Genomic DNA, 21253 nt, shown 5'->3' with positions numbered 1-21253 from the left:
TTGAATTTTTTTTACAAAAACCTGTGGTTAATTGCTATACTTTGGTTGCAAAGAGATTAGAATATCTGGCACTTTGATGTAAGCATTCAGTCTTAAGGTTTCTCAATGTTTATGAAAAAAGTTCCTAATATTCACACGAATTGCCTCAAATTCTATTGAAAAAATGTATGCCCCATACTTGAAAAACATTTATACGGAACCTCTGGCTGCCCTATAGATATTCAGTAAAAATTTGAAAGTATGCCAAAGAACAAGACTAAATGCTATATGAAACTAACAGGTTTCCAACTGGATCAGGGCATGCCAGTAATCTAGCCTGCACCAAGGGAGAGAGAGCAAGTTAGAGGACTTTGAATGGTGCGTGTTAGGTCAAAAAAGAAATGGAAGATTTTTAATTTGGGAATCAAAAAACAGTTTCGCAAGCAGTAACATAATTATTAGTCTTCATTGAACATCAAGTTTGAAAGGAGAGTTTTTTAATCTTTGAAACAGGCGTTTAACAAACTGCTCACCTTGACCAGAAATTTACAGTCATCAAGCACCAAGGTGCACCAAGCAACAACACCTGACATTTAGAGTGAGGATGGTAGCTTTATGTAACAGAATTTCACTTTCCTTGACTCATTTAATCAGACAAAATGGTTCCTGGGATTTAAAAATTACTTAGTTGAATTAAAACCTTAAGCTAGCAATAACTGTAGTATTCTAAAACATTCTACAGCATTCTAGAGCATTCTAGAGCTTTCTAGAGCTTTTTAGAGCATTCTAGAATGTTCTAGAGAAATAAAGAATGATCTAGAGTATTCAAGAGCATCGAACGTTCCAAAGTGTTCTGAAGCGTCATAGAGGGTTCTACAGAGTTCTAAAGAGTTCTAAAGAGTTCTAAAGAGTTCTACAGAGTTCTAAAGAGTTCTAAAGAGTTCTAAAAAGTTCCCAAGTAGCAATACTTTAGTTCCTGTTTAGGTGAACAGATAATTTTCAATATTAAATGAAAACTAGCCGTGTCAGGTATATTTTTTGTCATTTTTTGGCATGTAATAAAAAATATCATTTTGTTGTTGATTACCAATAGCGAATAAAAAGTTAGACATACAATATCATTGAGATTGAAATAATAAGTCTATGAAATTATTTATCTTGTCGTAATGTAGTCATGCCTTACCTATCAGTGTTGAGAGAATTATTATTGCCGCTTTCATTATACTGACTATTCTTCGGACTCTGCATTCACCGCATCAACAATTACGGCAGCCGTGTTTGTTCCTACGCTAATGAAATCCTGTAAGCTTAGGCATTAAATCCTATTTACTTGTACATTGTTGCTAAGGAAAGCGAGTGAAGTTACTTGATTGGATAGCTCGTTCAATAGAATACGTATTTACTACTTTTCAAATCCTTGCAGCAATGAGAAAATCTTAGGCGTTTAGTAATATCCATTTTGATATGTAAACCATTTCAAAAATTTGCTTATTCATGCTAATGTCTATTTGAGATACTATAGAAAACCACTAAGCAAACTAATATAATCTCTATATACATAGAAGTATACACTAAGTCGCAAGCAAATGTTCTATTTTTTATTTTGCGCGTATTTGCTAGCTACGTGAGATGTAAAATCAAAGTAAAACCAACCATTTGATGACAAGTTGAAAAATAACTGTACTGTTTGCATTTTTCAAAAAGGTTATGGGTAACAACAAGCGGTACTACATTTTTTGCAATAAACATACCATAAATTTAATTGAATGAATTTTTTGTATGTAAATGCTTTTACGTCTTTATGATGTCTTTTTCTATTCACTAATTATAAAAGCAAAACTCATGATTGCTTGAATCTAATTTAGAAGCAAAAATAATCACCACAACCTTTACTATTTATTTTTAAGAACAGAAATACAAGATTTATTTACTGCTTTGTCAATGCAGCTTCACTACTTATTGTAGATACAACCCAATGTAAAGGTAATTTTTACGTAGAATCAAGTGTTCGTTTGGCTGTCTGTCATCGTTCGTATGTCCGGTTATTAGCGATTGGTTAAAATATATACATTACAGGAAACGATCACACCTCACAGAAATCGAACGCAAACATTCAGATAAATGGATTTCAAAACATTGCAAGGTGGCTGCATAGCATAGTTTAGTGGTAGTGCCTTTGGCTTTACATCCATGCATCTGAATGTATGGGTTCGATTGCTGTTAGGTGCAATCTTTTTTCTTAATGCTCTTAGCAGGCTTCGGACTAGACAAAATCTTTATTATAGTAAAGATTAAAATATTAGTTTAATTTACTAGCTTAAGTTACTTAAATTCATTGGGTTAACAAACTCAGCTAACAGCAACCACATTACCTGTCACTGTTTATAAGCTATTTTAAATCTTGAACCAAGGTGTAGCATGAAAAGTAAAAATGTTTTTCAACAATTTGTTTTAGCTCTGCCTCGAGCTTTCAAATATCTAAATCATGCATTGGCCGAACACACACAAATATGGACAAACATCTTCATTTACCAGTCGGATTGGTAAACAATGTACATGTTGATTAAAAATAAATTTTCATGCAAGTTTCCCATGTTCATTGACAAAACTTTAGTTATTCTGATATTAAAAAATAAAATTTCGCGCTGCTGGCAGCAGCTGTACTTGCAGCTTAAATTGGCATAAGCTGTTACTTTAATATATAAGTTGTTTATCAGCAGGAGATTGTTAGCTAATCAGATCATGTAAGAAAAGAAAGAATCAGACATTTGATACAAAACTATTAGGCAATAAATCACCAGTGTGCATTGTAAACAGAAGTTCCTAATCCAAATAAAGGGAACACAACTTCCAAAACGTATTACAATGTGTGCTAGCAGACCACCACTTTATGAGAAGAATTTACACTAGTTTGGCATTTTGTGATCATAGCCTATGGTAGAGGTCATAGCCTATAATAAAGGTTATAACAAACTAATTTTCCTTCAGGTGGCTAGGAACACGAATCAGATAACTACTGAACTGTATACATGACTATTCTGCACCTTCCAAGTGTCAGACGTATAACTATATATATATATATATATATATAAATATAATAGATAAGTGGTCAGGCCTACTGCTAACAGCACTCTACGCTCTAAAAGGTGCGGAGTGTTATAACTAACTAGAGTGTGGAATAGGTTAATTTTACTTATCTTTATTCCAGATTGATGTTTTATTCTGGGGTCACGACAGGTCTGTTTCGTGCTGGTGCACTCTTCAGGTGACTTGTGTTGAATTCAACACAAGTCACCTGAAGAGTGCACCAGCACGAAACAGACCTGTCGTGACCCCAGAATAAAACATCAATCTGGAATAAAGATAAGTAAAATTAACCTATTCCACACTCTAGTTAGTTATATATATATATATATATATAACAAGGTACAGTTATATATAGTGTAGTTAGTACAGTATAGTATATATACAGGTATAGTTATATATAACAAGGTACAGTATACCTTGCTAATATATATATACTTCTGACATCTTACAAGTGTCAGAGGTATAGCTATATATTAATATCTATACTGTACCTTACAAGTGTCAGAAGTATAGCTATAAATATTAACATCTATACTGTACCTTACAAGTGTCAGAAGTATAGCTATATATATTAACATCTATACTGTACCTTACAAGTGTCAGAAGTATAGCTAAATATATGTGCAAGGTATACTGTACCTTACAAGTGTCAGAAGCATAGCTATATATATTAGCAAGGTATACTGCACCTTACAAGTGCCAGAAGTATATATATATATATATTAGCAAGGTATACTGTACCTTACAAGTGTCAGAAGTATAGCTATATATCTTAGCAAGGTATACTGTACCTTACAAGTGCCAGAAGTATAGCTATATATATTAGCAAGGTATACCTAAATAAATAACTGCTATAATAATCTTGAACCCTCTGAATATGCACATCTGTTCAACAAACAGTCAACAGCATGGAAGATAACTTATTCTTAGGAAGAAACCACATTCTTACCATCAACTGCAACTGTTTACATCAGAATACTTCGATTTAAATTAATTTTACGCATAATTTTTCTTTAGTATATAAAAGTACATAAATTACATTTGTAAAACAGACTATAATAGTAATAAATGTAAATGAACCTACCAAAAACTTTAAACTTGTTACCCAAGTTTAGACGGATAGATAAAACTTTATTTACATTGATCGATGTTGCTTAGAGTAAATTAGAACGTGAGACAAACAACACAAACAACATAAACAAAAAGTAGTAAAGTTAATTAGGTATATTGGAAGAAAGAACCCTTTTTGTATAACGCTGTTCTGAAATATAAATTGGTGTCTGGTTTAAGGTGTTGTGGCTTTTTTGGAAAAGTAGCAAGACAGATTGAAGAGACGATTAAAGTATTGTAGACAGCAAATATCTAAAAAAACATTTGGCTCCTCAGCATTAAGGGCATTTAAGTGCTGGTTATAGCTATTCATATCTGGCAGCATAACCCTGAAACTTGATTTTTGAAATCATTCTAATTTTTTTTCTTTCAGTTTTAAAAGAAAGGATTACCAGCTTCGAGCAACGTAAGACAAAATGGCTGCAGTTTACACCTTCTTATTTGCAACATTGTTTTTTCAATTTGTGGTGAAAGACATTGCAAATCATCTCATCAGAGCAAACACACTAGGAACCTAAAACCAACTTGTTTTAATAATGTATATCAATTTAAACTGTTTCTCCTGAAAGTTGGTTAAGTTTCACCAAAATAGAAACTCAATAGATTGTAACAACCATATTAATTTAATTTCTAATTTTCACCATAACAAGGCAACAGTGATAAATACCGTATTTAAATTCTGAACTTTGATAAATTTAAAATCTTTTTAATTTTTAAATTTTCAAACACATTTAAATTCAAACTTTCTATTATGTTGCAAACTTGGACTAAAATAGTTATAATGGCTTTGTAATCCAATGGTGGTCATATTTGATCCATTATGTTAAATTTCAAAAAAACAAATCAAATGTATCATGTCTATATATCAGTAAGAATTGTATAAAAACAGATAAAAGTTTTAGTTTTATTATCTTTGTTAAAAACTTCACCAAGAACACAGGCACAAACCTTAAATTGATAATGTTTACTTTAATACATGAATACAGCTACTTAAACGTTCTAAAGAGTTTTCCAGCAAAGTAAAAATGGATATAAAAATGTGGAGCAGAATATGAGGTTACAAAAAGTGATAGAACAATGATACAGAAAGAAAACAATAATAATACTAATAATGATATGTAAGGAAAATAATAGATATTATCCATACCTAGACTGAAAGATCCACTCACTAATTGTTAAATATCATGTACAAGAAAGTTGAAAATTAAAAACAATGATATGTGAAACGCTTTAGAAGATTTAGATAAATGTTGAGAACGTCAAAACAACGAAATATAAAAATTATGCGAATGGATTTAAAGATATTGATGGTTTATGTCTCTATTTTAGGCATTTAAATTACAGGTTTTCAACTCATTTCAACTAATGTAATATGGAAACATTACATGCAACCACAAACAATAACATTATTTTGAAAATATTATCGCTAGCTACTTTTGAAATATTTCACAATATCCATTTTTTTATCAGAGAAAGTAATTTAAACACTATTTGTCAAATTTATTTGATATTATTTGCTATTCTCTGCCCGTTTTTCCCAATTATTGTATGTCATAATTTGTAAAACATTTTTAAAATGCTTTCCAAATGAAATTAAAAGGTGCTATTGGTAAATATCGTTTGATTAAAATATCAAAACATAGTTTGGTTTTAAAATTAACTTTTCAAAATGAGCTACCAATTGCACTTCTGTATTTAAATTAAAAAGTAATCATTAGATTTTTATTCTCTGCAGATTTGTTTTTGTATTTTTAGTACCGATTGCTACCTAATATAATAAGTTTGTATTTAATAAGAAACATTGTTTTTGTTTAAACTAGATTATCTACCATAGCTTATCTCTACACCCGCTGAGTCAGAGGGTGTACTACACCGAACCGAGTATCGCACATTATTTAAAAAAAAATTTAAGGCTATGTATGGTGATGTGGAAATTAGCCCATTTATACATTGAAGGAGTTGTCATCTCTTATTCTCTCCTCCAAATATAGCGTTGAAGGAGTTGCCATAGACAACTATCATAGTTACAATATTGGTCTGTCCAATATTTATTTATGCAAGGGCTGCAGCAAAATTATGATGTTAAGAAGTTGTTTTCTCTTGACTAGGTTTTGGCAATAATTGCGCATCAACATACTTATCTGTACCCTAGAGTACATGTATGTCTAAAATCTTGTTCGCAGAAAGTATTCTGCAAGAATTTAAGCTGTTACACTAAGTAAGACTCTGGCATTCTAGGGTATTGCGATATATCGTTGTGTGTTAGTATATTAAACTGCAGAATGTATGTATGTATGCACAATTATTTATCAGCATACGGTGCAGGTTATAAAGTGCTTGTCTGCTGAGCATAATGTTGAAGTTTGAACCCTACGAGAAGCAATCTTTTTTCCCTACATTCAGCCATGGCTCTGAATAGACAGACAAACAGACAGACAAACATACAGACAAACCAATATAGCTTTCACACAAATGCTCTTATCGCATTAATATACATGTAGCTTAAAATTCACTATTTGAAAGTGGTTGTATGGCATATAATATGTCTGATAATCTGGCTGACAACTTGGTGGGTAGATGATCGAGCGTGGAGCAAGTTACTTACCAAGACAAGCACCAAAATGTTTCAAAGCATGTTGATAATCTTATAACATGCATGGTGTTTCAAGATTATCTTATAACATGCATGCATAATGTTTCATGCATTATAACATGCATGTTTTAACATGCATTCTATAATGAGTCTCAAGAGGGTTTGTCTAAAGAAACCACACCCATAAAAGTGACGAACGATTATTTTATGTCAATTAAAGATTTCAAGATCTTTTAAGGTTTGTGTCCTCATTTTTACCTGTAAAAGTTACAGGTTCTCAACTCATTTCAACTTACGTGATACGAACAAACTGCATACAATATCTAACAGTTATTTTGATAACATCATTGCTTGCTGCTTTAACAATCTTTCACCTAATATTTGTTCTTTTAACATCAAATGTCTTTTGAAACATGTTAAAACATTTATTTGATTTTATCGACTGTTGCCTTTTTTGCATGGTTCTCATATAATACAAATTAGAAAGAATTTTTTTTGGAAATGAAGTTATGGCTACTAAAGTAATATATTTATATTGAATAGGTATTTCAAACAATCAGATTTTGATTAGAGAAGACAACTATCGTAGTAACAAGGTTTGTCCTTCCCATATTTATTAATGCAAGTGCTGCAGCAACATTATCGAGACATAAAGTATATTCTTCTAGGAAAGCTAAGGAATTTCAATACTTGGAGCAATATCAAATGGCATCTTGAGCAGGTGCTTTCCAGAATGTATGACACTCTACATGTACATATACTTCTTTGCCATCATGCAACCTGCAACATTAGATAAAATTAGTTGTTGACGGAAACAATAGTATAAAACCCCCACATGGAGATGTTTTAAACTCCCCCAAGTGGGAAAGGGGGTTTATATTATAACCTAACCAAATTCTGGTGATAAAATCTTATTACAGAATTTAAAAATGATGCTATTCAGGCACAGTAAAATTGCCAAATACCAGTGTAACAATAAATCTGCACTGTCTGTCGTGTTTAGCTAATAACTTGGTTGAAAAGTCTAAGAAATTGCATAAAACTTTTTACATACATTTTTTATTTGTACCTTTGGAAATACTTTACTTTTGGATTTTATTTAATTTAACCCTTAATTGCTAAAACACCTTGAATAAAAATTCAAATGCTTTAAACTTACACTAAAACATCAATACTTTTACGACTGAGACAATATTGGAAGAAATGCAATTATCAAGCTTTTAATTGCTTGTTGAGGTATAAATTGTGTGATATTTGATTTTGCCAAGCAAATATCCCGTTGATCTGAGTAAATTGAGACAATTAAATACTAAACTGTTTGATCAGCTGCGTTGTAATCATTATTAGCATAAAATTAATTATATTAATGGATTTTATTAATAAATATTATAATATAAGTAATCAAAATAATTATAATTATTTAATTTTATTTAAAATTGAAGTCATAATTAATTAACTATAATTAATATTTTGTTTGTCAAATATATCATTTTGTTAATTAAATATAGGCCTACTATTTAATATATGTATATTAATAAAATAATATAGTAATAAAGTATATATTGTATTAATTAATTATATTAATAATTATGTTACTTTTGTAATATATTATTAATAGCACCAAATTAATATCAGGTCAATTGGCTAGTACAACACAAAAGATAATTTTTACAACACTCAGCTCCAAACTTAATTCAATCACATGTAATAACCTTTTTAGCTAACTATCTAGGCAACAGCAAATCATAAAAGCTGATTATTAGCTCTCTGGCTGTTCGCTAGTCAAAATGCTGCAAGCAAAAAGGTGCAGCCAAATTTAATTACTTAAACATAAATGGTTATAAAAGCCTTGCAAATCATAAAAAACTATGAAAGTACACTATCGATTGTCAGAAACTGTCAGACCATCGGCCTTTCAAATAGCTACAAACCAATGCAGCAGGATATGTTTGCCCACACAGGCAGTATATAGTTACGAAGTTATAAAAGCCTTGCGATGCATAAAACAACGCATTTAGAAGGCTGAGCTAATGATGTGATTACTAGCAATTCTTGTAGACAAACGTAATTTCTAAAGCTGGTTCACACTATATCGCCGTATAACAGCGTTTTCCTTTTGGCGTTCATCGATGTTAACTATAAACTGATGGCATCGACGAAGCAATGCGAATACGTCAAAAAAGTTGGCGGCCGTCAAACTTTTCCGAGATTTTGCGGAGTAGCGACGAATGCCTTTCCAATGTAAACGATGTTGGCAGTAATGGATAGTAATTTGCAGTTGCGGATGGAGTGATTTAATCATATCTGTTTATGATAGTCGCTGCAGGACTAGTCTTTGATTTCAGCAAGCGAAAACAAAGAAGTTTCTTTGCGAAAATTTAAAAAAAAAGTGAGAACACTACGTCACGGAGTACCTCCTGATGCAAACGCGGTTTGTGATAGTGTGAACATGGTTATCATCTATGATCACTGAAGTATTGTGGCATCAACGCCAAAATATGGCGATATAGTGTGAACAAGCCTTAAGACTAAATGGGCCTATGAAATCAGATCACCCCTCCTAGCTCCTATTCAACAGAAAAAAGCACGCTTGAAGCTAGGCTAAATCTTTCCTCGAAAATCATTAGCTGTGCTGCGTCAGACACGCTTTTGTTAATACAAACAAACCAATTATATTCAGCGCTGTTCATAGCTATTATATCAACTTCGGTCAAAATCTGGTTTGGCGTCTTTCAATAGGTGATTACAAGTGCGTGTCTATATGACCATATCATGCTGCCTATAGCACGGTTTCTAAGTTTGTAAGCATTCAGATAAACAGGCCACTTTTTTGCTGAGAGTGTTAAACCCGCAGTGCTCAAGCTGTGAATATTAAGTAGGGTATTTGATGTTTCATTGGAATTTACCTTTTCAGTTTAATTGCTTTTATAATATAAACAAAATTTGTATTTATATTTTTATGGTGTTTCCAGCTTGATGACTCCGGAGCGCTTAGCAAGTTATTTCAAGTTATGGGAGAGACTCAAATACAAATGATTCCAAGGGGTCACATGACTTGTTGTAAACCAATCAAATACAGTATCATTGTGTAGCTAAAATATTACTCATTCTGGGCTAAGTAGAGGTTTTCTGCTTAAGTAAATATTTATGATAGCACAACTCTATAAAAGTGTTGTTACTTATATGTCACATCAGGTACCGCGAGGCTGTAAAAATCACTCGATAAGGACCTATACATGAGTAGTTCAACCAGCAGATTTTAACTGCTTCATCCGTTATATTGTAGTCTCAGTGCACTTTAATCCCTAGCAAACACTCTTTTATGAAAACTATACAAGTTTGCATCATTGTTTGTTTTTCCATTTCTAATCAGATCAGATGAAAATCTTTTGCAAAAGACCTTCCAGTGGAGATAGAAATAGCGGAACTCTACATAAAAGAACAAGCTAGCTACTCAATCTCGGCACGGATTTCTCTCACCGTCCGAGGGAAAAAGAATACCTTAGCTGATCGGTATTAATGTGGCGCAGGAAATACTTTCCAAGTCGAGTAAAAAATGCAGTAGGCCTGTCTTCTTCATTTAAACCCCTTTTCCTAACTATCACTCCTACATTTATAATAATATTGCCTAATATAATAATTTTTAAAAGAAAATCAAGCCATTAAGCTAAAAAGTTTCAGATTTTTAGTGTAATGAAAACAGCTCTGTGAGTCAGTCATATACGTCATATTATTTCATTAATTATTAGTGGAATAATATTATTATCATCCCTTTAATTAAACATTAAGCAATTCTTTTAAAGATGAATTTTAATTTTGATTTTAATAGGTTTAAAATTTTAATAGATTTTATCAAAAAATGTCAGTGTTTTTCTATCATTTGCTATTGTTTTTGATGTTTGCGTTGATCTGACTGCCAGGATGTTTCAAGATTGAAATCGAAAAAACTTGACCACTGTTAAAAGGCTCAGATTCAAGAAAGTGTGATTATGACATTTATAGTTAAAAAAAGACCAACAGAATAGAGATACATAACGCTGCAACTTCAACACAATAGTCGATGTTAATAGCTAAAAAGACAGCCGAGCAACTAATGACGTCATTTCAGTACATATTTTTCTTCTGAGGGTTTCTGCCATGATCAAGTTTTGTTGATTTTAATCTTGAAATATCATAGGAGTTAAATAATCTCAAACATTAAAGACAATCGCAAACAATAGAAAAATACTGATACTTCCAAATAAAATCTACTGGAATTTGTGTAAGTTCATTTTCAAGGGCCTATGTAATATATATGATACAAATGGTAAGAGTTTTTGCTGTAAAGTTTACTGTTGACAATCTTAGGCTATAGATTTAGATCAAAACTAACTTCAACTGCTTCAAGGGTTTTTATAAATGAAAAGAGTCCAAGTTCAAATGACAGCATTGGAATGATAAGAGGTAAGCTTGTACGACGTTTAAACTTATGAAAATTATCCATTATTAGTTTTAAATGAAAAATCTATTAGATACGAGCAGAGAAACATCAAAACATATTTTTCGTTTAAATTTTTTTTAAACGAAAAATCTCTTTTTTTTCTGTTCGAAAATAATGGCTGCTAAAAAGCAAATGAAAATGAGGCAAAATGGCAAATAAATGTGACAGCCATATCTGATATGGGAAGAAAAATGAATGATGCACACATGTATGCTATCGAAGTGCTGAGGCATTGAGCTGATAACTCCATTCTATTACTAGAGTCCCTTAAATGATTCATTTCAAGTATGTTATGATAGCTACCTAATGATATAGAGCCTCTGACTTGCAAGAAACAAATTGAGGTTTTGATGCCCAAAGCATACGTTGACAAGGGCCAGAATTATATTTGACAATAGATTGACCATTAAAGACCACAAAAACCAACTTGGCATGCTTTCATGCCGTGGCAAACTTTTAAATTGACCTCTTCAGTATTGTTTTTCACAACAAGCGCTTGCGTAAGTTAAAGTCGACTGACAGGATAGACGACATAAACAAATTCCATTCCGTCGGCTCCCCTATTGTACGCAGCTATTTATGTCCACTTCATTGCTCAACTTAGAAAAGGGGTTAATGATCTGAGACGCCCCTCTACTATACATAGAATTGTTTTTGTCAACCTTTTTAGCTTTTCGATGAATGTGTGAAAGACTATTTCGGATTAAGCTATTTAGTGCGGTGACATGTAGAAATCTTACTTTCAACACAGCATGCCTATTCCATATGGTTGAGTGTTTTGTTAGTTATACGTGCTGCAACTTTGTAAGAAGAATATTTTAAACACAGGAAAACCTAAAATAAAATACTATTTGATTGGCCATTGTGTAAACTCCTGCTCAAACTTTTAGCAATGTTTTCACTTTCTAAAATAACCTTTTCTAAGAAAGATGCAAACAAAATGATGGACAGGCTTGAAAAATACGTTTTTATAGCTATCCCACTTTTTGCGCGCTTGAAACTACGTCTTTCCATTTTCCTGTTGTTTTGCAGTTTTTTTATAATTTCTACAACAAAAAAGCTAGCCAAGGTTCTCAGCTGGAACTTACAGAGCAGAAAAAAAGTTTCAACCATGAAGGAAGGAGTAGTCATAATTGAAGAGTTGCAGTTGTTTCCTTTGCAGGAACACTCCCAGACCTTGGTATCGGTGAGACCATACTGCGGCGCTTCTAGCGGGAAGTAGTCTTTGTGGGCGCAGATGACGTTAGTGTAGATTTGGCCACAGGTTCTGTTTACTGCAAAAAAGAATGTTTGTCTCACAACAAAAAATAAAGTAATGATAATAAAGAATGATAAGGTTTGGAATTTCTATAATAAATAGACAAATTCCCATACAAGATGTTCTATAGTGATATGAAAACTTCTACTATCATTTGGGTCGAGGTTACCCGACGTTGTTTTGTGTTTGATAAAAGAAAGATTTTTTTAATACCTGTTGTTATAATATGTCTTTTTGTGGCACCGAATCGCGTATGATGTCATGGTTTTAACTTTATAATTAGCAATTATTCCCTAATTTCACTCTGCCGTTAAATATTGTATTTAAAAAAAGTTGGCATCAGCAGTCTTCTGTCGATCTCGTAGAAACGGTTGAAACATGATATCACTAATCTCAGAGCATTTTGAGAGATTTTATGTCCTGTAGAAAGACCTTCTATTTATATTTTCTAGTATTGTAATATATTTAATAAGGTAAAAAGATCAAACAGTAAAGGAATATTTCAAAGCAGGCCTGAAAATATTAAAAAAAGCAATCTTTTTGGTCAAAAGCTTAGATTTTCTAAATCATCTCATGGGTCATTTAGTTTGACTAGCAATCATCTCTTTTGTTATTATCAGGTAGATTTCAAAATCTGTCCAATTATCAGGCACTTTGCAAAATCTATCCAATTATCAAACAAATTACAAAATCTGTCCAATTTTAGGGCAGATTCCAAAACCTGTCTAATTATTAGGTACACAACAAAATCCATCCAATTATCAGGCAGAATACAAAATCTATCCAATTATCAAGCAGATCACATGGAGCCTTAGATTCACTTAGTATTAATATGTTGGAAAATCAGCTAAATGAAAAAACTAAATAGAGACTAGGACTTATGGCCATTGTCCTACCTTCCTCAAAATCAAATCCAAAAAACTTTCCAACAGCCTTTGATTTTGAACAGCCCTCTTTACTTTTAATTGTATCATTTCCATATTCGCACTCAACCTGTTCACTTGTATCGAGTCCATAGTCTTTATCCGTGCAAAAAGCGTTGGTCGCGGAGTAGCAGAAGTAACAGGATTCTGCTGCCGCCATGCTGACGCAACCTGTGGGAGAGTATCACAAATGACATGAAAACACAATTCCTTAAATTAGGTCCAAAGGCTAGTTGATCGCGGACTTGAGACGTAACTAAGTTCAGTAAACTAAAAATGTTATAATATAGTGTTCCATCATTGTTATGAGCACAATCTAACATATTTAATCACGGTATTTAATGCCAAATCGATTGTTTATCTTTGCAATACGATGAATAACAAAATAAAAGAATCGGACAGTTTTGAAGCTATCTGATTACATAGGCAGTTATTTCTTATCATATCAGCGGTGACAGGTGCTATCAGGTGCTTCCTGTCTAAAGCCAATGGTATGAATAGTCTTTTGCCTTTTAATAGGAACTTCCATAGACATTTTTTAAACCTATTACAGTCTCCAAACCCTATGAAAGTTTTACTACACAATAGCTATAATGTGTACTATAGTCATTATATAATAGTATAGTAATATAGTAATATAATATAAAATGATATTTATCTTTAATCTTGGAGAGAAAAACAAGGTAAAAAAAATAAAAAAGTTTAAATTCAGCTAGAATTATTCTGACAAAAAAGGTTAAATTATCAAAACATTGTTATACTGTTGATATATATATATATTTCTCAAAGTCCGCGTGTCGTATGTACTGTAATATGTATGTTCGTCGGAAATCCGGCTATAGATCTTAAAATCTTGAAATAAGTATTACGTACCGACGAGGCTTCAATCTCGCACCAAGCCATTCACAGGTCTTACGTCTAGCTTACTGGACTATGGAAATCATAGTTGCTGGCTAACCAATATAAGGCATTATATCAGAGCTATACCTAACTGCTTTACGTATGACGCCGGTCATAGCATAACGTCACGAGAAGCTGTTCGCTCACATTATTAAACTGCCTAATGGCCCTAATAGCAAAACTTTCACTACTTCTCATTGTTTATAAAACAAAAAACTTTTCTCACGATATGTAGTTTGAAAGTTAGAATGGCAAATGTTGTTATATGTTAAATACAAATCAATTTTCTGTCCAAATACTCTTCTATTACACGGGCAACGCCGGGTGGCACAGCTAGTACATGTATATATATATATATATATATATATATATATATATATATATATATATATATATATATAGATATATATATATATATATACATATATATATATATACATATATATACATATATATATATATTACATGTATACATGTAATATACATGTATACATGTATATGTACATACAAGCTATATGTACATGTACATATATTCATTACTTTATTGGCAATAATTTCTTTCCGAACAGGGCTGTTTCCCAAACTATGCCATACATGAATCGTAAGATATTAATTTAAAAAAGGAAGAACTGTGACAGTAAATGACTGTAGACTGGGTTATTGTTTTTTTAATCATAGACCTATTAACTACAATTTAACTACACTTTAACTATACTATTATATATTAATATAATATATTTAAAATATATTATAATTATATATCAGTTATATAACACAATTGATATTATTACATATTATATTAAAATAATAATTATGTAATATAATAATTAATATTATATTTTATAATTGAATATATATTATAATTATATATTTTATATTAGTATATATATATTAATGTATGTTATATATTGTAAAGGTCTGGCCCCGGTAGCTGAGCCAGCTTTACTTCCCTAGCAAAGCAGTGCAGCCTGAACGCTGGGCCTTCCTCTCGTCGGCCTGCCTGACACACCTAGCGGTCTGATCAGGCCGCGGCTGGTTGCCCTCAGTTCAGACTCACTTGGAAAGCTAGCACGGCCTGCTCTCTAAGACCCTATCTTGGCTAATCCAGGTCCCGGCTAGCTTACTGGAGGGCCTGGTCTCCAATGCTATCGCATTTCTGATCAGGTCCGATCGTAACGCAGCCAACCCCTAGCCTTCCTTAGGTGTCTCTCCAAAGTAGGTCATGCTTGAAGCCAGAGCAGTTCTGGCGGAAGGATCCTCCTTATGCCAACCAGGCAGGCATCTAACGTAGGCAGCTTATAAGAATAAGTATAGTGTATTTAGCGTATATGTATAACTCCGTCTTGACAGTATAAAATCCGTTCACAGAATCCCCAAGAGTTGGCTTATGCCTTCTCCTTTTATACTGTTTGCTCCACCCACAATTATATAACATTCATTGTTTCACATCAGGCCTGTGAGGCAGGCCCAGACAATAAGCATAATGGTTTACTAGCAGGCCTGTGAAGCAGGCCCAAAAAATGTAGTGTTATATAACAGTTTTACCAGGGTATTACATAACCAGTTCAGAAATATACATAAGCGACTAGGCATAATGTGGTCTCACGCACAAACATCTGATTTAGTATAGTCCCGTCCTCCACAATATTAATTATGCTATTACCTATATTATAGATAATAGGACTATGATTAAAAAGCACCCCAAAGAAGATTCTAAAGTAATAATCGTGGGAATGACTTGCTGTCTCTCATATCGGCAGCTGAAGAAACAGCCTACAATTGATCTTTTATTTGAGTTTGAATTAAACAAATGAAAGGGGGTCTTTGCTCGGCTAGTCTTCTCATTCAATTGCCTATTACTGTTCACTCATCTGTTTATGAGTATGTGGCTGAATTTTTATCTAATACAACTGACTTATTGTTAGGGATTTCAACCAAGGATAAAGATGGGTTAGTTTGGTAACTTTACTTGATGAAGGTAGCAGCCTGAGTCTACGATTATGAGAGTTTAGATAATGACGTTATAGCTAGTTAGCAGTGGTGGCGGAAATGCCACGCCTCCCTTTGATAACATATTACTGAGACACTAACTTTCACCTTTCAAAAAACCCACTTCAAAAAGTAGCTGGAGTTACTTAACTTCAACAATTCAACTTCTCCATTTTTTACTTTTTTGGTGACTTCCATATATTAGGAGTTTTCCTCTCCTCTATGTTTAAACAAAATTCTAAAATTGTTTTCAAACAATTGGTAAAAATCGTTTTTTGAATAATAATTAATTCTTTAATTCTTTTCTAGTTTAAACTGATATAAAATCCTCCAATCAATATTAATTTTCTTAGCACTGGTTTTAAGCTTCAAAAAGTGTAAAAAAATCAAGCTCAATGCAAGTGTATGTAAATTTTCTGAACGCACACCGCCGCTGAAAGTGAGGCCCTATATAAAACAATGTTTACACAATTGTCTATACTCTTCTGTGTTCTACTCAAATACCAGCTGCAGTTTAAGTTGCTAATTCATTTTTTTCAACATTTTTATGACCAGATGTTTGCCAATCCTTATTTTGGCAGCGTGTCATTTTTATTCCTGATATTTGCTTAGATTTAGTATATCAGAATAAAGCGGATAAAAAACCGTGTCAGTTATATACAAGAATAAAGGCTTTTCTGTCACACTGAAGGTGCCAACCCAAATCAAAATTTAGTTGCGTATAGGATGCCTAATTTACGTCAAATCATAGTATGAACAATCATCGTAGGATACCTATTTTGTCTCTCCGCTAAAAAGCATTGACCATAGAATCATCATGCAAACAAAAAGAGTAGAAAGCAAATATTTAGCTATTGGTAACCCGAGCAGCGCAAAGCACACAATCGCATCTTGTTGTAAGCATTTCATGTTTTCAATAGCTTTCTAAGTCTCATTGAGAAGCTGCATACGAGCATCAATTACCGGTGAAACCATTGAATTCCCAACGTAGTTCAATTAGAATTTGTGGCACCAACGCTATTGTTAAGTCGCCCTTAGCGATAGCCCTTGGCAACCGATATTTACAAATTAGCATTCGTACTATGGCACTAGTTACACGCATTTATGAATTAACAGTGTACATAGTCTAATCTATGAGTATTGATTGTGCCATTTAATGATTCACAAAGTCCGCTTTCTAGGAAAAATCTCTGAATTACTTTTAAAGTCTTGATGAATGAAACTAAAATACTATGACACATTTTGGTAAGTTGATAATTTGGGAATTGTAAAGATGTTCACCGAAATCATTTGCTGAAAACCACCCAGCAAATACACCAAAAGATATTTTGATCAGGGCCCCATTATTGCTATGTTAAAATGTACATATTTTAAAATAGTTAATATTTAGCTCTGAACACTGCAAAATAATCTTCCAAATCAAACACATTTTATTGACAATATCGATTTATTATAATTATTTGAATAACAGTATTATAAATAAAATATGTTTTGAAAGAAAGTGAACAACTGACGAATAGCATTGATTTACAGATTGCCTCATCCAATAGGAAGGCAACAAAACTGTATAGCTACCCTATCACATCGTAACACAAAATTAATTTGATTTTATTGTTTTCCTCAAACAAATTTGATTTTCAGGTCATTTGAATAGCTTTTTCCATAAGCTCTTAAAACAGCAGTGACTAATTATAAACCTGAGATTTAATCAACTAATCAGTTTCTACTCGAATAAGAGCAGTGTCTGTCTGTCTGTCTGTCTGTCGGAAGTCTAGGTTAGAGGTTAGGATAAAAGAATCTTTTGCACTGGATGCAAACTCACAACACTAAACTTCATTATCCAATACTATTTGCACTAGCTGACCACCACCATTTGTATCGGAATAATTGCGCAAATGATTGTTCTCTGATTTTAGCATAGAACAAGCAAGTGCAAATAATATAGATGATGTTTGGAAAAAAGGCTATTTATTGATGATTTCTCACATCACACTAGACTGCCAGGCTATTAGTTTGCTTGCAAATCTAAACTTAGCCTTATATAAACGGTTTAGCTTCTAACAATGTTTACTAGTTGGTTTTCGAGGCCACCTCAAAAGTTGGTTTTGAGGCCAGGCCTCAATAGGTGAGGCCACCTCACCTATCTGAAAGTGTGCAAGTTTTTCAACTTCTCATCATAAGGAACATCTGATTTTACAAAAGCTATCTTTACTAGCCATATGATTTACAACAGCAAGTCTTTAATATACCAAAACTACTTTGACTGGGGCAATTCGTACTAGTATTTGGAGGACATCTCCTAACTATTGGCACAATCAAACGAATAAAGTGAACATCAACAGACGAGAACTCTATTCATTGTCGCCATCCATATGTCCTAATCAGATACTAGAACAATTTATAACTTGCCTTGTAGTGGACATATACATAGTGGGAAAAATTCCTTGACAAATGCTGCTTGCTTAGCTTGCTGCAACTAGAGGCTGTTTTACAGAGCATTTCTGCTCATACACTGGCTCTGGGATCTTGACTAGATATGTATGAGCCCATTGACAAGGGAACCTCAACTCCCAGTTGCAGGCAGCAATTTTTCAATTTGTAACCTTTTCTTGGAATTCAATGCAAACTTGCTGTTTAGTGGTTTTGCCTTCTAAATCACTAAGAGGCAGATGCTCAAGTAAGAGTGTGTGCTGTGTGTAGATAACACGCACTTTGCTGTTTTAATGTTCTAGTTTTGCTGGTAGCCACAGCAAAAACGTTTTATGATCTATACCTAGATGAAACCGCAATGAAACTTTTTCACACGTATTTACTATAATAAGAGCAGTGTTCGGCTGTCTGTCTGTTCAAAGTTTTGTCAAAAGCATCAGAAAAAAATTCCATTGTAAGTGAATTGAACTTGGACCCTTCATTTTACAGACCGGCGTTCCAGCCACTACACCCTCGATCACCATTCTACTTCATGCATTAGTTATGCAAATAGTGATTATTCATTGTAATTTATCAAGGTGCACAGCACTGCCAAGCGCAATAGTAACAGCAAAAATGAAAAAAATCCTTTGAAAAAAGCGATCAGAAAATCAGACCAACAGAGTGACTGTGACAATTTTTCAAAAAGGTTACTAAGACTTTTCAGTGCCTCCATGAAATAAAATTGTCTTAAAAACAACAAAAGACCCGTGAAAAATCTTAGCCCTTCAATGCCCTCATCAAAATCCATTATTCCTACACTTTGGTTTCTAAAAACTAAGTATACCATAGAGTTGGTAAAATAGACTTACTTTAAAGGCAAAACTTACCGGCTAGCAAAAGGCAACATGCCACCAAAGCAGCTGCGTTCATGGTTTACAATGTCAGGTGGAGATAGGCAGTTGAATTGTTGGCTAAAAGTTGACAACTGAGCACAGGTAGTTTGCAATACTATGACACGCAGTGCATAAAATGAAAAGCCTTATTGATTGATATTGTTGAGTGGATCAAAATCTAGGCCTATTTACATGTATATGTGGCTGCCAATACGCCATATTCATACAACTGCCAGTTTTACAACAATAGCGCTTTCTTAGAGCAAATAATTTTTTTCAAAACCATTATGCTTGAAGTTTCATTTAAAATAGGCTCATTGTTTATGCAGGGGAGAAGCAGGTAAATCAGTGGTTCTCACACTAGTTTAAACCACTCGGTACGAGCTGCATTCACTATGTTTCCATAAAGTGGTTAATCAGCGTGTTTGCTGTCTGTTGCAAGTCAAGCAAGTTTGGTTGCTTGCAAATCTTTATTGAATGCTTGCGAAAGATGAAAACAGCATTTGCGAAGGATGCGCAAAAATGCTACCCAAGCTGTTCCATTTTAAACATTATGACATTTGAGTAATTTTCGTTTCAATTTGAGAAATTTCAAATTCTTTAACATTCTGAATGCTACTAAGCCTGACAAGACTGCATCGCTAATTAATGACCTATGGCATAGAATTCTTTGCCTTTTTTAATAAAGCGCTGGCGTCGGTTGGCAACATTCAAATATACATTGAAACATTATTGCACAGTAGCTCAATAATTCCAAATCTACATAGTCCTCTCCATGACAAGATAGTGATTGGCTGAATTTCAATTATTATCTGTCATGTTTATTTTATTTTTGTTTGCATACATGAAATAGATATAAAAATGATAAAATTAGGACATATGCCTCGTTGCATGAGGATGAAAATTAGTTAAAAGTTTTTCTGACCATTTCGTTCAACTCACTGTTTTAGTCAATGACAACTCAAGCTATATTTTATACTCCTTTGACCTTTATTTCTTCTTATACAGATATTATCGTGCTCTAATTTTATTTCAAAATTGTATCAACTCTCTACTAAGTCACTTTATCTTTATTTATATATATTTCTCTAAGTATGTCCGTGTGTCGTCGTCTATCTGTAGATTTTCTGGCTATAGCTATTATTAGAATAACTGCGACTGGACAACAATGCTGACGCAGTGTCATGGAGTACTGTCCTTAGAAGCCTAGCAGCTTACTGCAATTTTCCATTGGCAATGTGCCAGGCTACTAGCTTAAAAGTTACAGTTTGACAAAGTTTGAAAACTTTTACAGTTGTTTTTATTTTCTCTCCTAATTTATTTCAACTACACGACACACTTCTCTCATGATATGTGGTTTGAAAGTTATAATGGCAAATGTTGTTATATGTTAAATACAAATCAATTTTCTGTCCAAAAACTTTTTTATTACTCGAGCAACGCCAGGTAGCAGAGCTAGTTGTTAATATAAGCTTATTATTGATACTAGTGCTGTGGCAGTCTAAGGCAGGGATGTCAAACTCAATTGTACAAGGAGCCAAAATTCAAAACACAATGTAAGTCACAGGCAAACAAAAAAACATTTATTGAACACACTAAAACTAAATGTTTTTGGAACATAAATATAAA

The 21253-nt window shown here is 33.0% G+C and overlaps 1 protein-coding gene across 1 annotated transcript; it reads right to left on the bottom strand.

Moving 5' to 3' along the window:
* Positions 1-7396: 7396 nt before the first annotated feature.
* On the bottom strand, positions 7397-19733 carry LOC137402142 (uncharacterized). Its single transcript, XM_068088613.1, has 4 exons — positions 19619-19733; positions 13404-13601; positions 12338-12523; positions 7397-7549 (listed from the first exon to the last, which is right to left on the bottom strand). Exons 1-4 carry the CDS (start codon positions 19659-19661, stop codon positions 7515-7517), a joined length of 462 nt encoding a protein of 153 aa, XP_067944714.1. The 5' UTR covers positions 19662-19733; the 3' UTR covers positions 7397-7514.
* Positions 19734-21253: the final 1520 nt, after the last annotated feature.

The sequence above is a fragment of the Watersipora subatra genome, chromosome 8 (assembly GCF_963576615.1).
Source record: "Watersipora subatra chromosome 8, tzWatSuba1.1, whole genome shotgun sequence".
In the NCBI taxonomy this organism is placed as follows: domain Eukaryota; kingdom Metazoa; phylum Bryozoa; class Gymnolaemata; order Cheilostomatida; family Watersiporidae; genus Watersipora; species Watersipora subatra.
This window is presented reverse-complemented; position numbering and strand designations above follow the sequence as displayed.